The sequence below is a fragment of the Anopheles darlingi genome, chromosome 3 (assembly GCF_943734745.1).
Source record: "Anopheles darlingi chromosome 3, idAnoDarlMG_H_01, whole genome shotgun sequence".
Lineage (NCBI taxonomy): Eukaryota > Metazoa > Arthropoda > Insecta > Diptera > Culicidae > Anopheles > Anopheles darlingi.
Window position 1 is genome coordinate 11,251,467 of NC_064875.1, and position 16,667 is coordinate 11,268,133.

The window sequence follows — 16,667 nt, forward strand, 5'->3', positions numbered from 1 at the left end:
GGCCCGGCCTGCCATGGACCGGTTTTTGTCCGGAGTCTCTTGAAAGGAGAACACTCTAGGTCTCGTCTGGACGCAAAGAGGCAAAAGGGAACCTTGCCTTGCTGTTGCTGTTGCTTATCTCTTTTCCATTTCTGCTTTGTCCATAGCGAAGCTCTTCCTACCTTTGGCCGCAGTCGCTTCGCACCATGGCGCGCCGTGCCCGCCGCCCCAAGGAATGGCATCCCGTCCGGCCAAGCAACCGACTCACTGGTGGACCGTCCGTCCGCTGGAGTACTCCAGCACTCTTGGATACCAACTGACCTCGCGCAAAAACTCGCCATACGCAGCAGCATTGTGGTTGTGGTGGTGGCCAACCCAGTGGACCAACCAACCAACCAACCAACCTCCTGCTGAGCGCGTCTTTTCAGGAAGGCACGCTATATAAGATTTACCCCCCTCCTCGGGAGAACCTTGAAGGCGAGTTGACAATGCGTCAGATAAGCTACGACTTTGCACGCGAAGTACGATGTACCAACAACATTATTGCGTTGCATTGTTCGCTGCAAAGATCAAAGCTCTACAGCCAACCATCGTGGCACGGGTTTTGAAATAAAATGGAGTCTTAATATGCGTCGTCCTATACAATCAAATATCGTTATAGAGGTTCCTGGCCAAAGGCGCACGCCCAACGATAAAAACCGGATCAAAGATCAGAGATATCAGATCTTAAGGCGTTCCTTTCATTTCTCCAGAAACCACCAACTTCCAATAATAACAAGGTACCTCACGCCTTGAACACTGGTCACTATACCTTCCAAACGACACTCAACCTACGGCCTACGGTCGCCGCGTGTCTTGAGCGTCGGTGGGAGTCATGTCGGCGTAGAACAACTTCAGCTCCAACCAAGTCCCGACCACTATTTGAAACGTTGCAGCTCTGCATTGGAGCAGGTCTTTGAATTCATTTAGCGAAATAGACCCCCCCCCCCCCCCACCCTCCCCTCCAGCCATGGCACACCGGATGGCGTAAGCCAAAACAAAACCCACAACCCAGAAAACCTGTTCGATACAAATCGGGGACCCACCTGCCGCCTTCACCTGCGTCCTGCCCGTCGCTCCATAGATAGCGGAGCTAGAAACGAGAAATCGACCCCGAAAACCCCGATGACCGGACCCCGCACGATCGGAATGATCTATTGAGCGCACACCAAACCGCCGGGGTTGTTCTTGTTGTGGAGAGATCGTGCAGTGCGTACCCAAACGGGCGTTAGGCTTCACGCTTCTTATAAGGCAGGCCGCGACGATGCCTTCCATAGGCGGGAGCGCACGCGCGTACACGCCTTCTGAGGCGGTACGCGAGAATGCGGCCACTAACGGGACAGACAAAACGAGGCAGAAAACGAAAGTCGTGTTCGTCAAAAGCAGCAGCAGCAGCAGCAGCAGCGCAGTCTATCTAATGGCTCCCAAAACCGTGACACCGAATACGTGAGGTAGAAGCTTTGGACAACGATCATTGAATGCTTAATTGCCCCGTAGTCCGGGAGCGCGCATATGCTGCGTTACGATCGAGGTTTCTGACGCTTCCAAAATCCGCACCTCGAGAAGTCCTATGTGTGACTCAGGAGGTTATTCCGAGGGGGGGAACACACTTAAGACATGTCGTTCTAATGGTTTCAAATCAATTGTACACCTTTCTTTCGTTTTCTCCGCTAAAAAAGCAGCAAAACTAAAGGTCACAAACCGCATACTTGATAACCGACAAAGCGTTCTTTGGCCTCGGGGATGATTCCTTTTAATTGTCGCCATTTCGTTTTGGTGTCGCTATTTCCTGGACCAACGGCCGGTGGGGAGCAGAATTTGAATAACCCAAACCGAAAAGGAGTTTGGCGAAAAGGCGAGACGAGAGCCGAAGAGAAGAGATGCTGATGTGGCACATGCACAGATTCTTGGGATTCAGAATCGACGAGCAACGACCAACGAGCGTGCAGCGTGTGAGTGTTGTTCCGTACTTTCGTACCATCAATTCATGGAACCTGATCACGAAGGAGCTTTGCTCTACGGAAAGATCACCACGGACTATGGCCGATGGCATGCAACATTGCGGCGCGTCGGTTTGCATTTGCATATAAAGGCAATACGAAATGAAGTATAATGCAATTGTCAAGTATTTATGCAAACATTAAAGCGGGAAAGGACGTGGAAAAAACATAACCATTCTAACCGAATGTTTCTCATATTTTCTACCAGAAACCAGACAGGAGAGCATCATCCAAAGAATCATCGTGCAAGGAATACACACTTTGCCGAACTACCCACCCACCCACTTGAATAAGCCATTTTCAACCAACAATAAACTTCTTTTCAATTGCTACACTGGTTGCTGCTGCTGCTGCTGCTGCTGCTGCCCAGCGGCAAACACTTTTCTCGAGAATACTTACGAGAATACCGCTACAATTTTGCTATGGTCCACAGTCATATTAAAAAACTGAAAGAACCTCTTTCTCAATCACTCTTTTTTCTGTCCCTTCTTCCAGTGCGCCCGGCGCAAAGCAAAGAGCCGGAGAAACAAAGCTCGGCACACACAGCTCAAAAAACAATTGAGTTAGTTTGAGTTGCAGAATGTTACCGCGGTGGTCGTCGCGTGTTCGTCGCCTTTCTCCTCTTCGCGGCACCGAGGGGGGCTAATGACATTTTGATTCAAAAATTGCTGAACACGACGACATGGCGGCGGCGGCGGCGGGAGAAAAAGGGGAACATCCATCCTCTTCCTCTCCACGACGCTAGAGAGGATGAGACAAATTTTTAGCCACGAACCACGAAACCCCAGAGCAAAAGAGCAAAACCTCATTCTCATCCGGAACACGGACGACACACCGGTCCGACGGACCGGCCTCTCCAGCCTCTAGGAGAGGTCACTATGCCCCGGAACAAGGAACAAGAAACGAATAGTGACGTCGAAAACACCAGCGAACCACCTCCTCCGTAATGGCGTTCTAGTGTCGTGGTGGAAAAAAAAGGCGCGCTGGCGCCCCTGGAAATTGGATAAAACTTTTCAGCTCTTCCGCACGACAGGACAACAACTGGGGCAGTCAGCGTGTAGCAGGTTGCAAAGGTTGCGGCAAAAGGGGAGTTTGGATGCAAAACACATCCACTAGAACGCAAGTGTCCAACCTCGAAGGGAACCTCTTTTTCGAAGGGATGACACATCGTAGCGGTTGTGGGGAATTTCATTTCACGCAGCCGCACCCTGTGTGGAGAGACCACTCCAGGGGTGAGGGGAGAATGAGGGGAGGACACTCACCGCACAGCGTGGCGCACATCGGTGGCGGTGGTTTGACATCGACACGTCTCCGAGCGCGTCGAGTCGAGTATTCGGGTTGACCAAATTAAATTTTTGATCCTACCTTCCGGCCGATGTGCGGCAGAGAATGATCATCGCGCAGTGGTGGTAATGGTACCACCGGTAATGGGGTAGGGTAAATCCGGCATCTTTCCCACCGAATGGCGGCTTGACGCGCACTGGCACTTCTACTAGCAGCTGGTCATCATTTCGCCGCCGGGAAAACGGGACCAAAAAGTGAAACCGCAATGCCTCACCAAGAGCATCGGACCACTAATTAGTGGAACCACCGCCGGGGCGCCGGCCGGTGTCACATCCTTCCTGGGCCTGCTGTGTCACATCCTTTTGCAATGCACGTCCAGCGATTTGTAAAACATACTGTTTTTTTTTTTGGTGACTCCAAAGGTGGACACGTTATCAGGATAATGGTTGTGACTCTGAGGTTATCCTCGGAATGGAATGTTTTTCGTCAACTAGCGACCTAGCGACTGGAACGTGACGTGACAGTGATTTTGTGACAGATTCCCATCCGCCTCTGGAGAACTCGAAACCAAACCCCCCCTCTACTGTGGGTGAATTCCTCGTTCGTTCGCTCGCTCGCTCTCTATTCTGGGGAACGAAATTTAAATTAGAAAACAATTCTACCGTAGCGCCGAGGGGTACCATTTTCCAAAAGCAGAACGCGAAAGGATTGTGACACACAGGAGCGTTCCCAAAATCTAAAACACCGTGCAAAAGTTTTCTCATTTATCTAAACAGCAGCAACAGCCGCGGCCGGATCGCGGCGATGGCATGTCAGAACCACAATCTAACCGCCGGTTGCGGGCCCCTTGGCAAAGCGAAAACCTCTGGCTGCGAGTTATTATAGAACTTTTCTTTCCGGTGAAGAAAAAAATCATTTAAATAAGCACAAGCACGCAAACGCCAAAACGCGAGCAAAGAAAAACTGTTGAATCACTCCCGCTCGCCAGCAGCAGCAGCAGCAGCAGCTTTTGTTTCGCGTATCCATTTTTCATTCCAACCATCAATACCACTTTTCTGTATCTCTCCTCTCAGTCGCTCGCTCGGTTGTGATATGGGTATGGCCGGCGATTGGTGATTTTGTGCGCGAATTTTATTGAATTCTCTACCACCAAAACCACCGCCGTACCAACCAACCGCGGACCCGTCCCGACCCGACCACCAATCAACCTGTTGGTCTGCGGCGGTTCGGTTGCTGAATTATGGATCAGCGAGCCATCCAAAACGGGGTCCGTCCGCCGGTGGCAACACCGACGATGATTGGCGAAACTTGGCACCGAAGCCGAAGTGGTGGCTGATCGGCTGCTGAACAACTGTCTTCGAATCATCATCTCCAGTGGGGCCGGATGATGATGCTAATCGAAGCATTGATCCAGAACAACGAGAGAGTGATATAGAGAGAGAAATATAGAGAGAGGGTTGATTTCCAAATATATCCAATCCAATGGTCATATAACATTTAGTGGAAGATCCACAGAAGATAATCATACGAACCTCAAGCTACAACCTCCATGGACTTCTTTATCCCCTCTGGTGACCCCTTTTTGGTGGCCAAGAACCACCGAAAGAACCACATAAACAGGTTCGCAACCGACGCAGCCGAATACAGACCGGTAATAAATTATGACTTCTTCGAGTCGGGCGATCGCATAATTCAAAATCCCACCTTTCCGTGGACAACATCAGAAAGCAGTAATGAAATGAAATAAATTAACATTAAAACAACACCAATAGCCTTTTCTTATTTCGTTTCCGCCTGTCGCTTGTCGCTTGCCGCTTGGCGACACCCATAGACGCAGCCACTGGATGACACTGGACGGAAGGGTGCTGGTTTCCACCTTATCTCCGACCATTAATCCATCCAGCGATACACATCGTCAACGAACAGCGCGCGGACCGAGGCGTGGCGACGGTCCATCAGGGCCATCATCATCATCAGGTACTTTACCCGCGAAGAGAGTGCAAATTGCTTATCGAACGACGCGAACGTTCGTTTGCCCGTCTTCTTACACACGCGCACACACGGCAATGGGGTTTGAAAACAAGATAAGACACATCGGTGGTGCCGCCGCAGAGGCAGATATTCTGTGTGTAAACCGCGGGCGCCGTACTCCTTTCCTTTCCGGGCCTCTCTCTCATCAAAGGGTGAAGGTGACGGGGCTGCTACTACCTCATCGTTGCCGTTGACTTTACTTTCTTGCTTTGCTTCCGCGAATCGCGAGCAAAACGAAAAGAAGCAATCGCCGCCACCGGTAACGACAACGACGACGACCATGACGACGACGAATGGTTGGACAAACTCTCTAAATAGATTTCGGTTTGACACTCTGCTGCATTACCGTTCGCTCCCGAAAAACCCCGCTTCGGGCTTCCGTGCCGTGGCGTGGCGTGGCGTAGCGAGTGTCAATGTGTGTACGGATGGCATAAATTAGTACCCATTAGCTCCATATTCGAACGGTTTGTGACGGAGTTTCGGGCAGCTGGGGCACCGTGCGATTGCGTACCAGGGGAGCCGTTACCGGGCCCTTGAGCGTAGAGGAGGATCTTGAAAGGAGAAAAGACGGAAAAAAAAGATTGAACCACCGCCACCGATCGGGCCTGAACCGTAACGAAACTCCAAAGGGGCGTGCGGTGCGTGGGTTAAATTTAGCTTCAACCCCCCCTGCCACATCCCAATCCGATGGAAATCGACTTGAGCGCCTCCTCTCCGCTCCGCCATAGCAGTAGTAGTAGTAGTTGAAATGTTCCAATCGCCACTAAAACTCTACGACCTCTGCTCGTGGACGGCTGGTCGACTGGCATTCCTCTTCCTCTTCGGTCGGAAAGGAAAAGGTATCTTATACAGGGCTTATCATTGGATATGTAGACGCACTGAAGTAAGACTACAGGAATCGTGGTGATCCCTGCGGATGTGTGGCCACAGCCAGCGCTGGCTAATAGAGTCTGTTACGCAACGCGAGCTGATTTTAGTTCCAGAATTAGGAAATAACCCCGGTCCGTTGCCGTCAATAAATCTATCAATTGAAAGACACCATCCAATCGAGTGGTCGATCAATTTATGGCGGTCGGCTCTTCCTTTTCGGCTAAAACATCGAGACGAAAAAGGTTGAGCCCCTCCTCAAGGACTTACTTTCAATCCTCGCCAATGACCAATCGCTAGTCGCCGAAAGTTTGCCTTCGATAACATACCACCACCACCACCACCACCACCAACACCATGCGCTATGAATCATCCCGAGAGTATCTTATTATTAGATCCACAAAGAAGAGGAGAATCTTGCACACTTTAGATACCCAGCTACAATAATGATGCTTTAAGATCTTAATTTATGACTTCGCACACAATGTTCTGTTCTGGTAGGCCCGAATGACGACACAACCTTGAGCTGTGCTTGAGTCACGGTAACATTCTTTTCGCTAGATGTTTGCTATCTTAATTAACTTAAAAGCAATACACGTCATCGAACAGCAATGCCTGAAAGGATTGGGGACCTACCGAATTCTTCATAAGTTATGTTCAGTATGAGATGTTATATGAAATAAAAGTCTACTCTAGACTTGGTCTCTTTAAAGATGAACCTTCTACAAGAAAAACAGAAGTCCGAAACCCCATTTCCCAACGAGTCGCTGGGTTGCGTGTGTAAGTGTTACAAATTTTCACGCCCCAAAGCGACTACTACAACTACCACCACCACCACCACCACGACCACCGCTACCGCAGGACCACAAAACGGGAACTTCCAATCAAACCCTCCCACTGGAACTGGAAGGTGTGGGGTGGCGAGGGTGTGCTGCGGCTGGCCATTTTCCATCCCACGTCGTTCGGTCGACTAACGCCAATCGCTACGGGCCTCGCCATGTTCCGTGTTGTTCTCCCCTTTTAAGGCTACAACCCAATCGCTCTCGAATATCTCGAGAGAAGGAGATGGTCGGTGGTCACAAGACAATCGGCGACTGTCACGCCATCACCCCGGGGCCGGGGGGGCAACAAGCGCAACAGACGCTCCCGGGGACAACCAAAAAACCAACTCGAGAGACCCAATTTTGGTCAAAGTTTGGACATCTTGTGCTGCTGCTCGCCACCCCCGGAAACCGAACTTTGTCTTTAAAAACCGCTTCCCGCCCTCCCGTGGAGAGCGTGAGGCGGTGGCGCCAAGTTACACTTTGTTCGTGCGAATCGTTGGCCAAACTTGCACAACACACACACACACACACACTTGTGGCGCTTGCTCTCGATCTCTCGATGGTAAAGCAATTGGTTTTTATCGCAGAACTTCTTTGGGCGCGTAATGCCATTGCCAGCATTTGCCATTTGTTCCTTCATCTCTTTTGCCGAAGCGAATGTTCCAATTTGTTGGGCACGTCTCTAACCTCCTATCTACCGCCTTGGTTCGATTCCTTTGGCAAATTAAATTGAATCATCTCTCCAATCCGAGGTTTGCGACCTCCGTCTAGCTTCTTTCTACCGTTTTTTTTTTTTCACATTAAACGGCCATTAGACGACCATTTTCGATGGCGATCGTCACCGTCGCCCGCTTTATGTAAATGTCGTGGCATGATTTTGCAAGAATGCGCCACCAAACGGGACGATAAGGTGCTGCCGTGTGGCTATCTATCATCGTGGACTGACATTCAACTCCATCGTCCTGTCCTGTCGTAGTATAGCGTAGTGCCCCCTGACGCCCATTTCAATCGAATCAACCAACAACAACACATCGGAAGAAAGAGACCACAATCGTATCTACCATTATACCTCCCGCCTGCCTGCGCCTGCGTGCTCCCGTTTCCCTTCCTCTCCCCCCAGTAATAGCACCACTCGTTAGTTCTAGCCAGCGCAGCGCCAGCCGGTAGCGATGCTTCACTTATGAGCCCACCCTAACGATGTCACCAACCTATTGTCACGAGATGTGTGTTACGCATCGGCGAAACGCGTCTAGCACCACCTGGACCACGGATCCGGAACCGATGCCAATAGCACACACAGCGCAACCTGCGTGTTGTGTTGGTGGTACCGAAGCGAAATATCCAACAAAAGTGTTGCCCGTTTTTGGTCGCGATAGCAGTGTGTCTGCTGTTGTGCGGTGTATCGTGGAGTATCGTGGCAAAAGAGGTCACACGCCAGCATCAAGGGCCACGCCACACACTACACTACATAGCATTTGCCGGGGCAGCCAACCATGCAGCGGAACCGAAAAGTTGGAGCAAATACGATACCACGATGGCGTCTCGCCATCTAGAGGCGCCCATAAGGCGGCCACGGACCGGCAGACTGCCGGTTGTATGTGCCACACCATGCCAGGATTTGCAGCTTCTCTCTCTTCTACTCCCTCTACTAGTCCCCGCAAATAACGTTGGGCACCAGAAGCACCACATGAGCTGAGTAGAGCGCCTTTCTTTGCAAACACTCACTCTGCAGCTACTGCCGCTGCTGCTGCTGCTGCTCGAACCAGCATTATCAGGTGCTTTTCTTAAACACTTTCACCACCCGCTCTCGGCCCCTATTCCGTCCACCGGTAGCGCCCAAAATTTGGAATTGGAAGGCACATTTTAAAGAATATCCAAAGTCGAACCTCCGATGGGGCGCTGGCCGACCGGCGGAGGATAAGGATTTTATGAGGCGAGCGATAAGCAATTTCCAAAGAAGGAGGCGCGCTGCTGCTGCTGCTGCTGCTGCTGCTGCTAGTGGGGTATCTTGGGCGTATGTTAATATGGTGGTGAGGCGACCGGCGTCGAGAACGGCCTGCCGGTGGCCTTGTCACCCCCACACCATTCGACTGTCACCCACTTTTGGTTTCACTCTATCCTCGCGTGGCCATTGCCGGTCGGTCGACCACACACTCTCACTCTTGCTCGCCAGATATGCAGAGCAGTTCGAGCGGGAGGCTGGGCTAGCAAAAGGCCGAAGATATCACGTGGCCCCAAGTGAGCTTCATTTCGAGAAGAAGAAGCAAATCAGACCCATTCCGATGCTAATTCCGATGGTGGATTTTGACTTTCTGTCAAAGGAAAAAAGAAACGGCCACACCACCCAACCACCGCCATCATCATCATCATCGTCCTCGTTGTTCTCGTCGTCCTCGGCGTCGTCGTCGTCGTCGTGGTCGACATCAGTGGATCTGCATTACAGCAGACGTATGAACAGACCGGATCCCGGGGGGGGTCGGAACCCAAAATATGATGGAAACAATTTCATTCGGCAGCAAAAACCGGTTATGTGTGCTTCTCGTGCACACTGACCGAGTTTCTGACGTCCGAAGGCGCATGGGGGAAACATTAATGTTTCCTTCTCCTTGCTGCTGCTGCTGCTGGTTTTTTTTATTTCGCTTTTTGTTTGCGAAAAGGGAAGTGGACCTGGTTTTCACTTTCACGCAGGCAGACAACACCTGGAAACCAGGTTTCGGGAGGGGAGGAGGGGGGGGGGGGGCATTGAGATGATCGAGGACGTCAGTGCACCATGTTCGGACGAACGGGTCTCGTCTGATGGACGAGAAATCTTGAAATCGAGCGAGTTGCAGCAGCACATTACGCGCCTTTCGATACGGCGATGAAGCAGTTAGCCTTCACTTTGGATGATGGTTCGCGATGGCTGATCGAGAAGAGACCAGGCGGGTGATATCTGAAGGCCGGTTCCCAATCATCAATCAACGGCAATCAGTCGACAATCCTGGAACCGCTCTTCGCGAGAGAACCTCCGAAAGAGTTGCCTTTTAGTCTTTTTAACGCAAAACTCAAAAGCATATGAACACGTCCTCCTTTTCACTAACAAACTGTCTCCTCAGGACTCCAACCGATGGCGCTTTTCTATTTGAACATACACTTCACTTCCCTTCCCAGCAATCCGGAAATTCGCTCGGAAATCCAAACAAAACGTGACGGAAATGGAATGCAACGCATCTCCACCGTTACGTGCCTTGACTACCCTAGAGCCTTGTCCCTTAAACGCCGCCCGCTTTGACGTAACTTATGGGGTCTGCAACATTTACAAGCAATTCGTTTCACAACGGCGTTTACGATTGCAAAATCATCGAAGTGACCTCCAGAAGGAGGTGTTTGTCCAATCACCATGGCGGCGTCGGCACTATTAAGCACCGGAACAACCGGAGAATAAACTGTTTAACAAATTCATCTCGCGCTGCAACGCCACAAAAAGACATCAACAACAGGAAACCTCGGTGCTGCTGCTGCTGCTGCTGGTCGTCCTCGGGCCATTTGCTTGCCAATAACTCTTCTTCTCTTCCTCACTCTCGACTCGGTCGCGCTGGCCGGACGATGCACAAAACAGCATCTTGCAGGAGATGAGAGAGCGCCGAGCGTCGAGAGATGGTTCTTTTTATTGCAAAAATTCACCGTTTTATTGGACAGTTTAAGTGTCAGTCAGTGTGCGCGGGGCGGGTTGAGGTTTTGGAGCAACTCTATTACCCAGCCGGCCATGCTTTGACGCCCTGTCACAGTGCCGCCCGGCGTGCCACACGTTTACACGTTTCCGTAGTTCGATTTAGCGTGCAATAAATACTTTTATGATTATCGCGCGTTAATTCCTCCGACGGCCAGCCAGGCGATATCCGGAGATACTGCAGGAGAAGGTTACGGGTCGGTCGTGCATTCGTCGTTTCGGTATTCAAAATTTTACGGATTTTCCGGTCGGCTTTTTCCCGGCAAACGTTTACAAGCGAGCCCGGTAAAAGCCAACATTCTCATCACCCCATGCGCAGTAGGCGCAGCAAATCGCGGCGAAGGAAAGCAAAACGCATCCCGTACGCACGTGCGAGTGTTCCGAAGTCAGTCCAGGCAACCCCGGGGACGTGGTTTCGTGACCTATTTTGCTGCCACCATTTTTTCGTCCCCCTCTCGTTAGTTATCCTTGTTGCCTTTTTTTCCCTTCAGCGAAGACTAAACCACTCGCTCCCGGTGAACGGTGCGGTTCCTCCATCAATGAGCGCACACGCGCACCACGAGGATTGGAACCGGTTCCTCCTCATCATCCCTTGGCACGTGGTGTGCGTGTCCGAGTGCCAGAGTATAAACAAGTGGCCTCAAAGCAACCTCAAAGGATAAAAAAAGGGTGGGCGCACTGAAGGTAGCGCGCACGTTAATGTAAAATACGTTCAATGGAATCAAGATTCGCCTATCGCCTACTACTAATAGGTGTGTACTACAGGACGCCACTTACCCGACTATTGAGCGGCACTTCGCCCATCTCCTGGCCGGTACAGAGCCGCTTATTATGCGGCCCATCCTGGCCACCACCGCCACCGCCGCCACCAGCGGCACTTCCACCGTTGAACGATGCCATGATCATCACACCTGCTGGCGGGGATACGACCGTCGAGAGCACTCCGTAGACGAAACCGCCGGTAAAGAAGCCGGACACTGTTGCTGCTGTTGCTGTTGCTGGTGCTACTGCTACTGCTTCTGCCGCTTCTGCTGCTGCTGCTGCTGCTGCTGCAGTGTTTAGCTTGGTTTAGCGGAGAGGAAAGGTGTCTTTTGGGTGGCGTGTGTCTTTGAGAGAAGATGTGTTTGTAGAGATTGCGTGCGTGTGTTGCGTGTGTGTTATCAGTGTTTATCTGAGTGTTTTTTTTTTTGTTGATTTTAGAGCGCTTCAGCCGGTACTTCAACCACCACTACTGCTCTGCTTAGCCCACAATTGTGCAATTGGTGGGCGATCGGAAGATCTGGAGAGATCTAGCCAGGATCGTCAGCGGAGTGGTATAGCTGGTGCTGGTCGGTGCTGCTGCTTGATGCCGGTCGCCTTTTGCTCGATCAAGCGAAATTCCGCTTGATTGTATGCTTACAGGACAAATGCACAAATAACACAGAGCCTTCGCACTCTGTCGTAGACACACACGCACAAACACACAGGCGTCGTACACAAACACACACACGCGTTCACGGGGTTTTCACACGCACGAGTTTTCACTGCGCTCGCTGCTGCTGCTGCTGCTTTCGCCGTCGTCACACGATTCGATTTTGCTTTTTCAATTATGCATTCACAACTTGAACTGCTTCCAATAAGAGCTTCAGAGAACACACCAAGTAGAACACACCGAGGGAACACGCACTCTGGAAATGAAAAAGAAAAGACAGCAATTAGCTAATGCAGAGAATACTCGATTTTCATTGTTTAAACCGTGGTTTTTTGCAAAATCCTCCTACTGTCTGCTGCTGCTACGCACAAACCATGTGAACTGTGATCGATCCGCTGTGAACGAGAGAGTTCAACCGTTACCAGCAGCAGACGGACCGGAGGGGGATTATGATCTTGTTTTCTATTCTCCCTGCTTCGCTGAACACGCACAGGCGGCCGGTGACCACTTTCGCTCGCGGTCTCTACACACATCGGGCATCGAGACCGCGACTTTCGCTCGCGCACGCGGTCCCAGAGACACCTGTTTTTGATTACCAGACACAGCGCAACGTGCCACCTGGGGGTCACTCGCCTACTAGCGCTAGAAGAAACGCTGGAAAATGCACGCGTGTCTTAAAAGCAAATCGCAACGCTTAGGGATTTCCAACCGGGAGATACCACCTAGCGCACTCGCACATATTGGGGAAAACTCGGAAACGTCAAACACGAAACGGGAGCTTCTGCCAAAAAGCGACAGCGACAGGTAAGCGGCTTTTCCGGTTGCGTGGAATGTCAAAGCATCCCGGAAAAGCCACCATCACAAACCCGCTGGCGGGGCTGCCACTACACACGCGCACATGCACAAATCGAGAGGCGAATCGTTGGACCAACAGGACCACTGGACCACACAGCTTGAGAGGGTATGCGTGTTTTTCACGAAAACGGCGAAAAGCGTATCCTCCGACGGTCCTTTTTCCCTCGATTCAATGTGATGATTCGATGTGAAAATGGATTCTTGTTCCTTCCTTTTTTCCACAAAACGAAAAAACAAGTGGAAATCGTGGAAAAGCACTCACTCACAATCGGACACAGGAGGAGCGTCGTCACACCGTGGATCGGAGAACCGCGCTGTTTAAGGATGCAACTGTGACTGTGCGCGTGTGTGGCGGAAAACCGAGCCGAGACCGCGACTCTCTCTCGAGAGAGAGGGAAAATGCGCGAAAACACAAAGAGGTGGCGGCGCACCACTGGCTGGAGGCAGATTGTCTGGCATGGAAAACCTGTACCTGCGCGCTTTCCCAGCACACCGGGAGAGCGATGGTGGGTGGGGTGGGTGGTGGCCTCAACATACCGCTGCTCTCACTCTCTCGCTCTCTCGCTCTCTCGTTCTCTCGCTCTCTTGATGGTATGACATTTGGCCCTCTTTGTTTCGCTGGTACCGGGTGGCGGTTGTTCCGACCGGATCACCATGGTAACGCGGCGAGGCTGGTAATGCGCCAGAGGAAAACTTGTCACAAAATTGACTTCAGTTTTACTCGGAAAATTCATATTCGATCATCAAGCCATCGCCAGGATTTCTGAATCCTCGCCAATCCCTAAAATCACATCATATCTAGAGCAAGGAGGGTACACAGGGAGACAGGGTAGTGAAATTTTCCGAATTTTCCTGCCACCAAAGAGCGTGCGAGAGAGAGAGAAAGAGAGAGAGAGTGAGCGAGTGTGTGTGTGTGCTTGTTTGAGTGTTTGCGTATGTTTACATCGTCGGTCGCCGTAAAGTGAAACCTCGTGCACGGCCGATTGTTAATTTTGGGCCAACTAGGACCAATTGTCAGCGTCGTGTGTGCGGGCACATTCCAAAGAAATTACATTCATCACCGCGGCGCTATGACGACGAAGGCGGCGGCGCCGTCGCGCTGCAATCGATTTTCAAGCGAGCGACGGCGGCGGCGGCGACAGCGGCAGCATCTAATCACACATACACTGGTGTGCTCGACGCGATTCCTCCACCGGAGCTGACTCTAAACGAGCGCGATGCCAATTGATGACGACCAGGAATTGTCCCCGGTCCCCTCTTCCCTCGACGGCGGTGCCTATTGTTTTCGATAATTGCCCTCCATGCGACCTCGACGGAGACTTGGACTGGCTGTACTTGTCGCGTTGTACAATTTCTTCTCAATAACACTGGGGAACAAATCACACATACACACACGCGCTGGCGGGAAGGAAAACACGTTTCAGATTTCTAAACGGTGGGTGGCTGCGGTTACCTCCCCAACAACAACAACAACAACAACGCACTGGAGAAGAGTTCAACAAACAGCTCCGCTGCACGCACACACGCGTTCGATTTTTACCAACACACAATCGCCATGGTTCACGGTCGCGCGTTTCCAGCGGAGATGCGCTAATTCAATGGCAACAAGGGGGGCGCCCCCCCGGGGAAAGAGGAATTGGAGGAAGAAAACACAACCCCAACGCGCGCTGCCGAACGGTGTTTAAAGCGGGATACGCAAACGAGTTCGCTCTTGCTCGCTCCTATTGCTGCCTATGGGGATGGGGTGGGCTATTAAAGGAAACGGTACAGCGGCTACGGCAACGAATTAGCACACCAACAACCAACCATCCGAGGGGTATATGAGATGAGTTTGTTGGCCTTATCGAGAGGCGTCGTCTAATCCCATTCCCTTTTGGAGCGGCCGAGTTATTATCATGCCAATCAGGACCTGGATTGATTTGTTTGCTCTTCTATTGTTTTGACGGGTCCACGTCGTGTGACTTTTCTTCCGTGTTACAACAGCGGCAACAAACACAGCCACTCAAGCAAAACGTACACGTCCGCAAACGCGGTGTTTAATCAAGAAAGGACCTCTCGCTGGCTGAATCCTGAACACCATCCACCCACTCGCACCGACACAAACACACACACACACACACACATACAGACGCGCGTGCACATGCGGGTTGCGGGTGTTACGGAAGTCGGCGGAAAATCGATGCTACTAGCCGGACTACTTGGACCTTTTTCTAATACTTCTAATCCGCCAGGTCTTTGCCTTTCTAGGAAACTTCATTCAAGCAACCATCGTCCTAGAGGATATCCTAAGCCAAAGCCGAAAGTGATGCACAAAATTCAGATGGCCAGGAGGACAAAACCAAAGTATCTTTTCTTTTTGTCTCTCGCTCCTCGTCCCTCGTCCCTCGTGCGTGCTTCAACAACGAGCCGGGCGCCACCGTGAGAAACACAAGAGCGCGCGCGCACACACACACACACACGCCAACATCGTCATCATCATCATCATCATCAACAGCGGTGTGCCTTTTGGCCTACTCGGCCCAAGGAAGATCCGATCTCCCCTGTTTCTCCTCCGCCCTGCAGCCGCCGCCAAAAATCTTGGTGCCTCCCGCGCTAGGATCCCAACCCGGGGGCAAATTTCTCTATCGATCTCCTGCTCCACTTGGGCACTTTTGGGCACTTTCCATCGACGAAGTTGATGGATTTCCTGCACTCGAGGGGATTGGATCCGTTTTCCCGTCGTCAGCGAGGCCTGTTTTCCCTGTTTCTCGCACACCAGCACCAGCAATGTTTTCTCTATGGCGCAGGGGGTGTCCCCGGCGAAATCTGCACCAGCACCACAGACAAGAAGATTCTCCTCCGGTTGTTTGTTTGTTTGGATCACTTTTCTGTTAAGTTAAGCAAGTATTTCCTTGGATTTTTACTAACTTTCACGGAACGCAGAAACGCAGGTCCGCCGTCGTTCGTGGTCTTTTAACTTATCGTTTTGGCCGATTAGCTACTCTTTTTGCCGATTTGCTACTTTTTTTATCGATTTTGCCGCTTAGCTCTTTTTTATCGATTTGCCCAAAAATTGACCGATTGTAGCTCACTTTTCGCCTGAAATTTTGTTTTTTTTGAAAAATGCCCATATTTTATCAACCAGCACTGTAAGCTGCGGAAGCGTTTACATCACTGCAGTTCGATTCTCAGAATTTTCGACTCCTGGATCATGTTTATACAGCTCACGATGGACATTACCCAAGGGTGGAAAGTACGCCGTTTTTGTAGGACAAAGGTGTACTTTTGTCCTGGGAAAAAAGTGCGACTTTATCCCACGATTGGCAGTATGGGACGGTGTAAAAACGGCCTCGAATCGGTTCCAGCCCAACCGGTGCGGTATTGGTACTGTTTCTGAAGGGTTTGTTTTGAGAAGCAGAAAACTAATTTCAGATAATTGTATTTTTGAAACATTTTATGTATTTTAGCATATTATATATCACTTTTATAACAACACTGAATCACATTCGAGTCACAGGAAAGCGCTGAACAGCCGGGGAAACATCTTTCTGCGATATCTTCTGTTCATCCAGAACCTTCCTTCAACATACACACAGTCAGGTTGTTCTTCGTTAACGAAATGCACTCCATGCTAAACGGCTTCTGCATCATCTCCAGCATCCATTGCACTGAAAACACCGTGGAAAATG

General features: G+C 51.0%; 1 protein-coding gene across 7 annotated transcripts in view; it reads right to left on the minus strand.

Moving 5' to 3' along the window:
- Nucleotides 1–15,965, minus strand: part of LOC125956101 (heterogeneous nuclear ribonucleoprotein L) — a 151,519-nt gene extending 135,554 nt beyond the window's left edge. Inside the window, exons 1-2 of one of the 7 annotated variants that reach the window (XM_049687647.1) lie at nt 15,907–15,965; nt 11,511–12,400 (exon numbers count right to left, since the gene is read on the minus strand). In XM_049687647.1, coding sequence (XP_049543604.1) covers nt 11,511–11,639 — 129 coding nt within the window. In that variant the 5' untranslated portion in view covers nt 11,640–12,400; nt 15,907–15,965. Of the gene's footprint in view, nt 1–11,510; nt 12,401–13,261; nt 13,410–15,823 lie in introns of those variants that run through there. The other 6 variants (XM_049687649.1, XM_049687646.1, XM_049687648.1 and 3 more) reach the window with 6 other exon arrangements.
- Between the last annotated feature and the right edge of the window lie 702 nt (nt 15,966–16,667).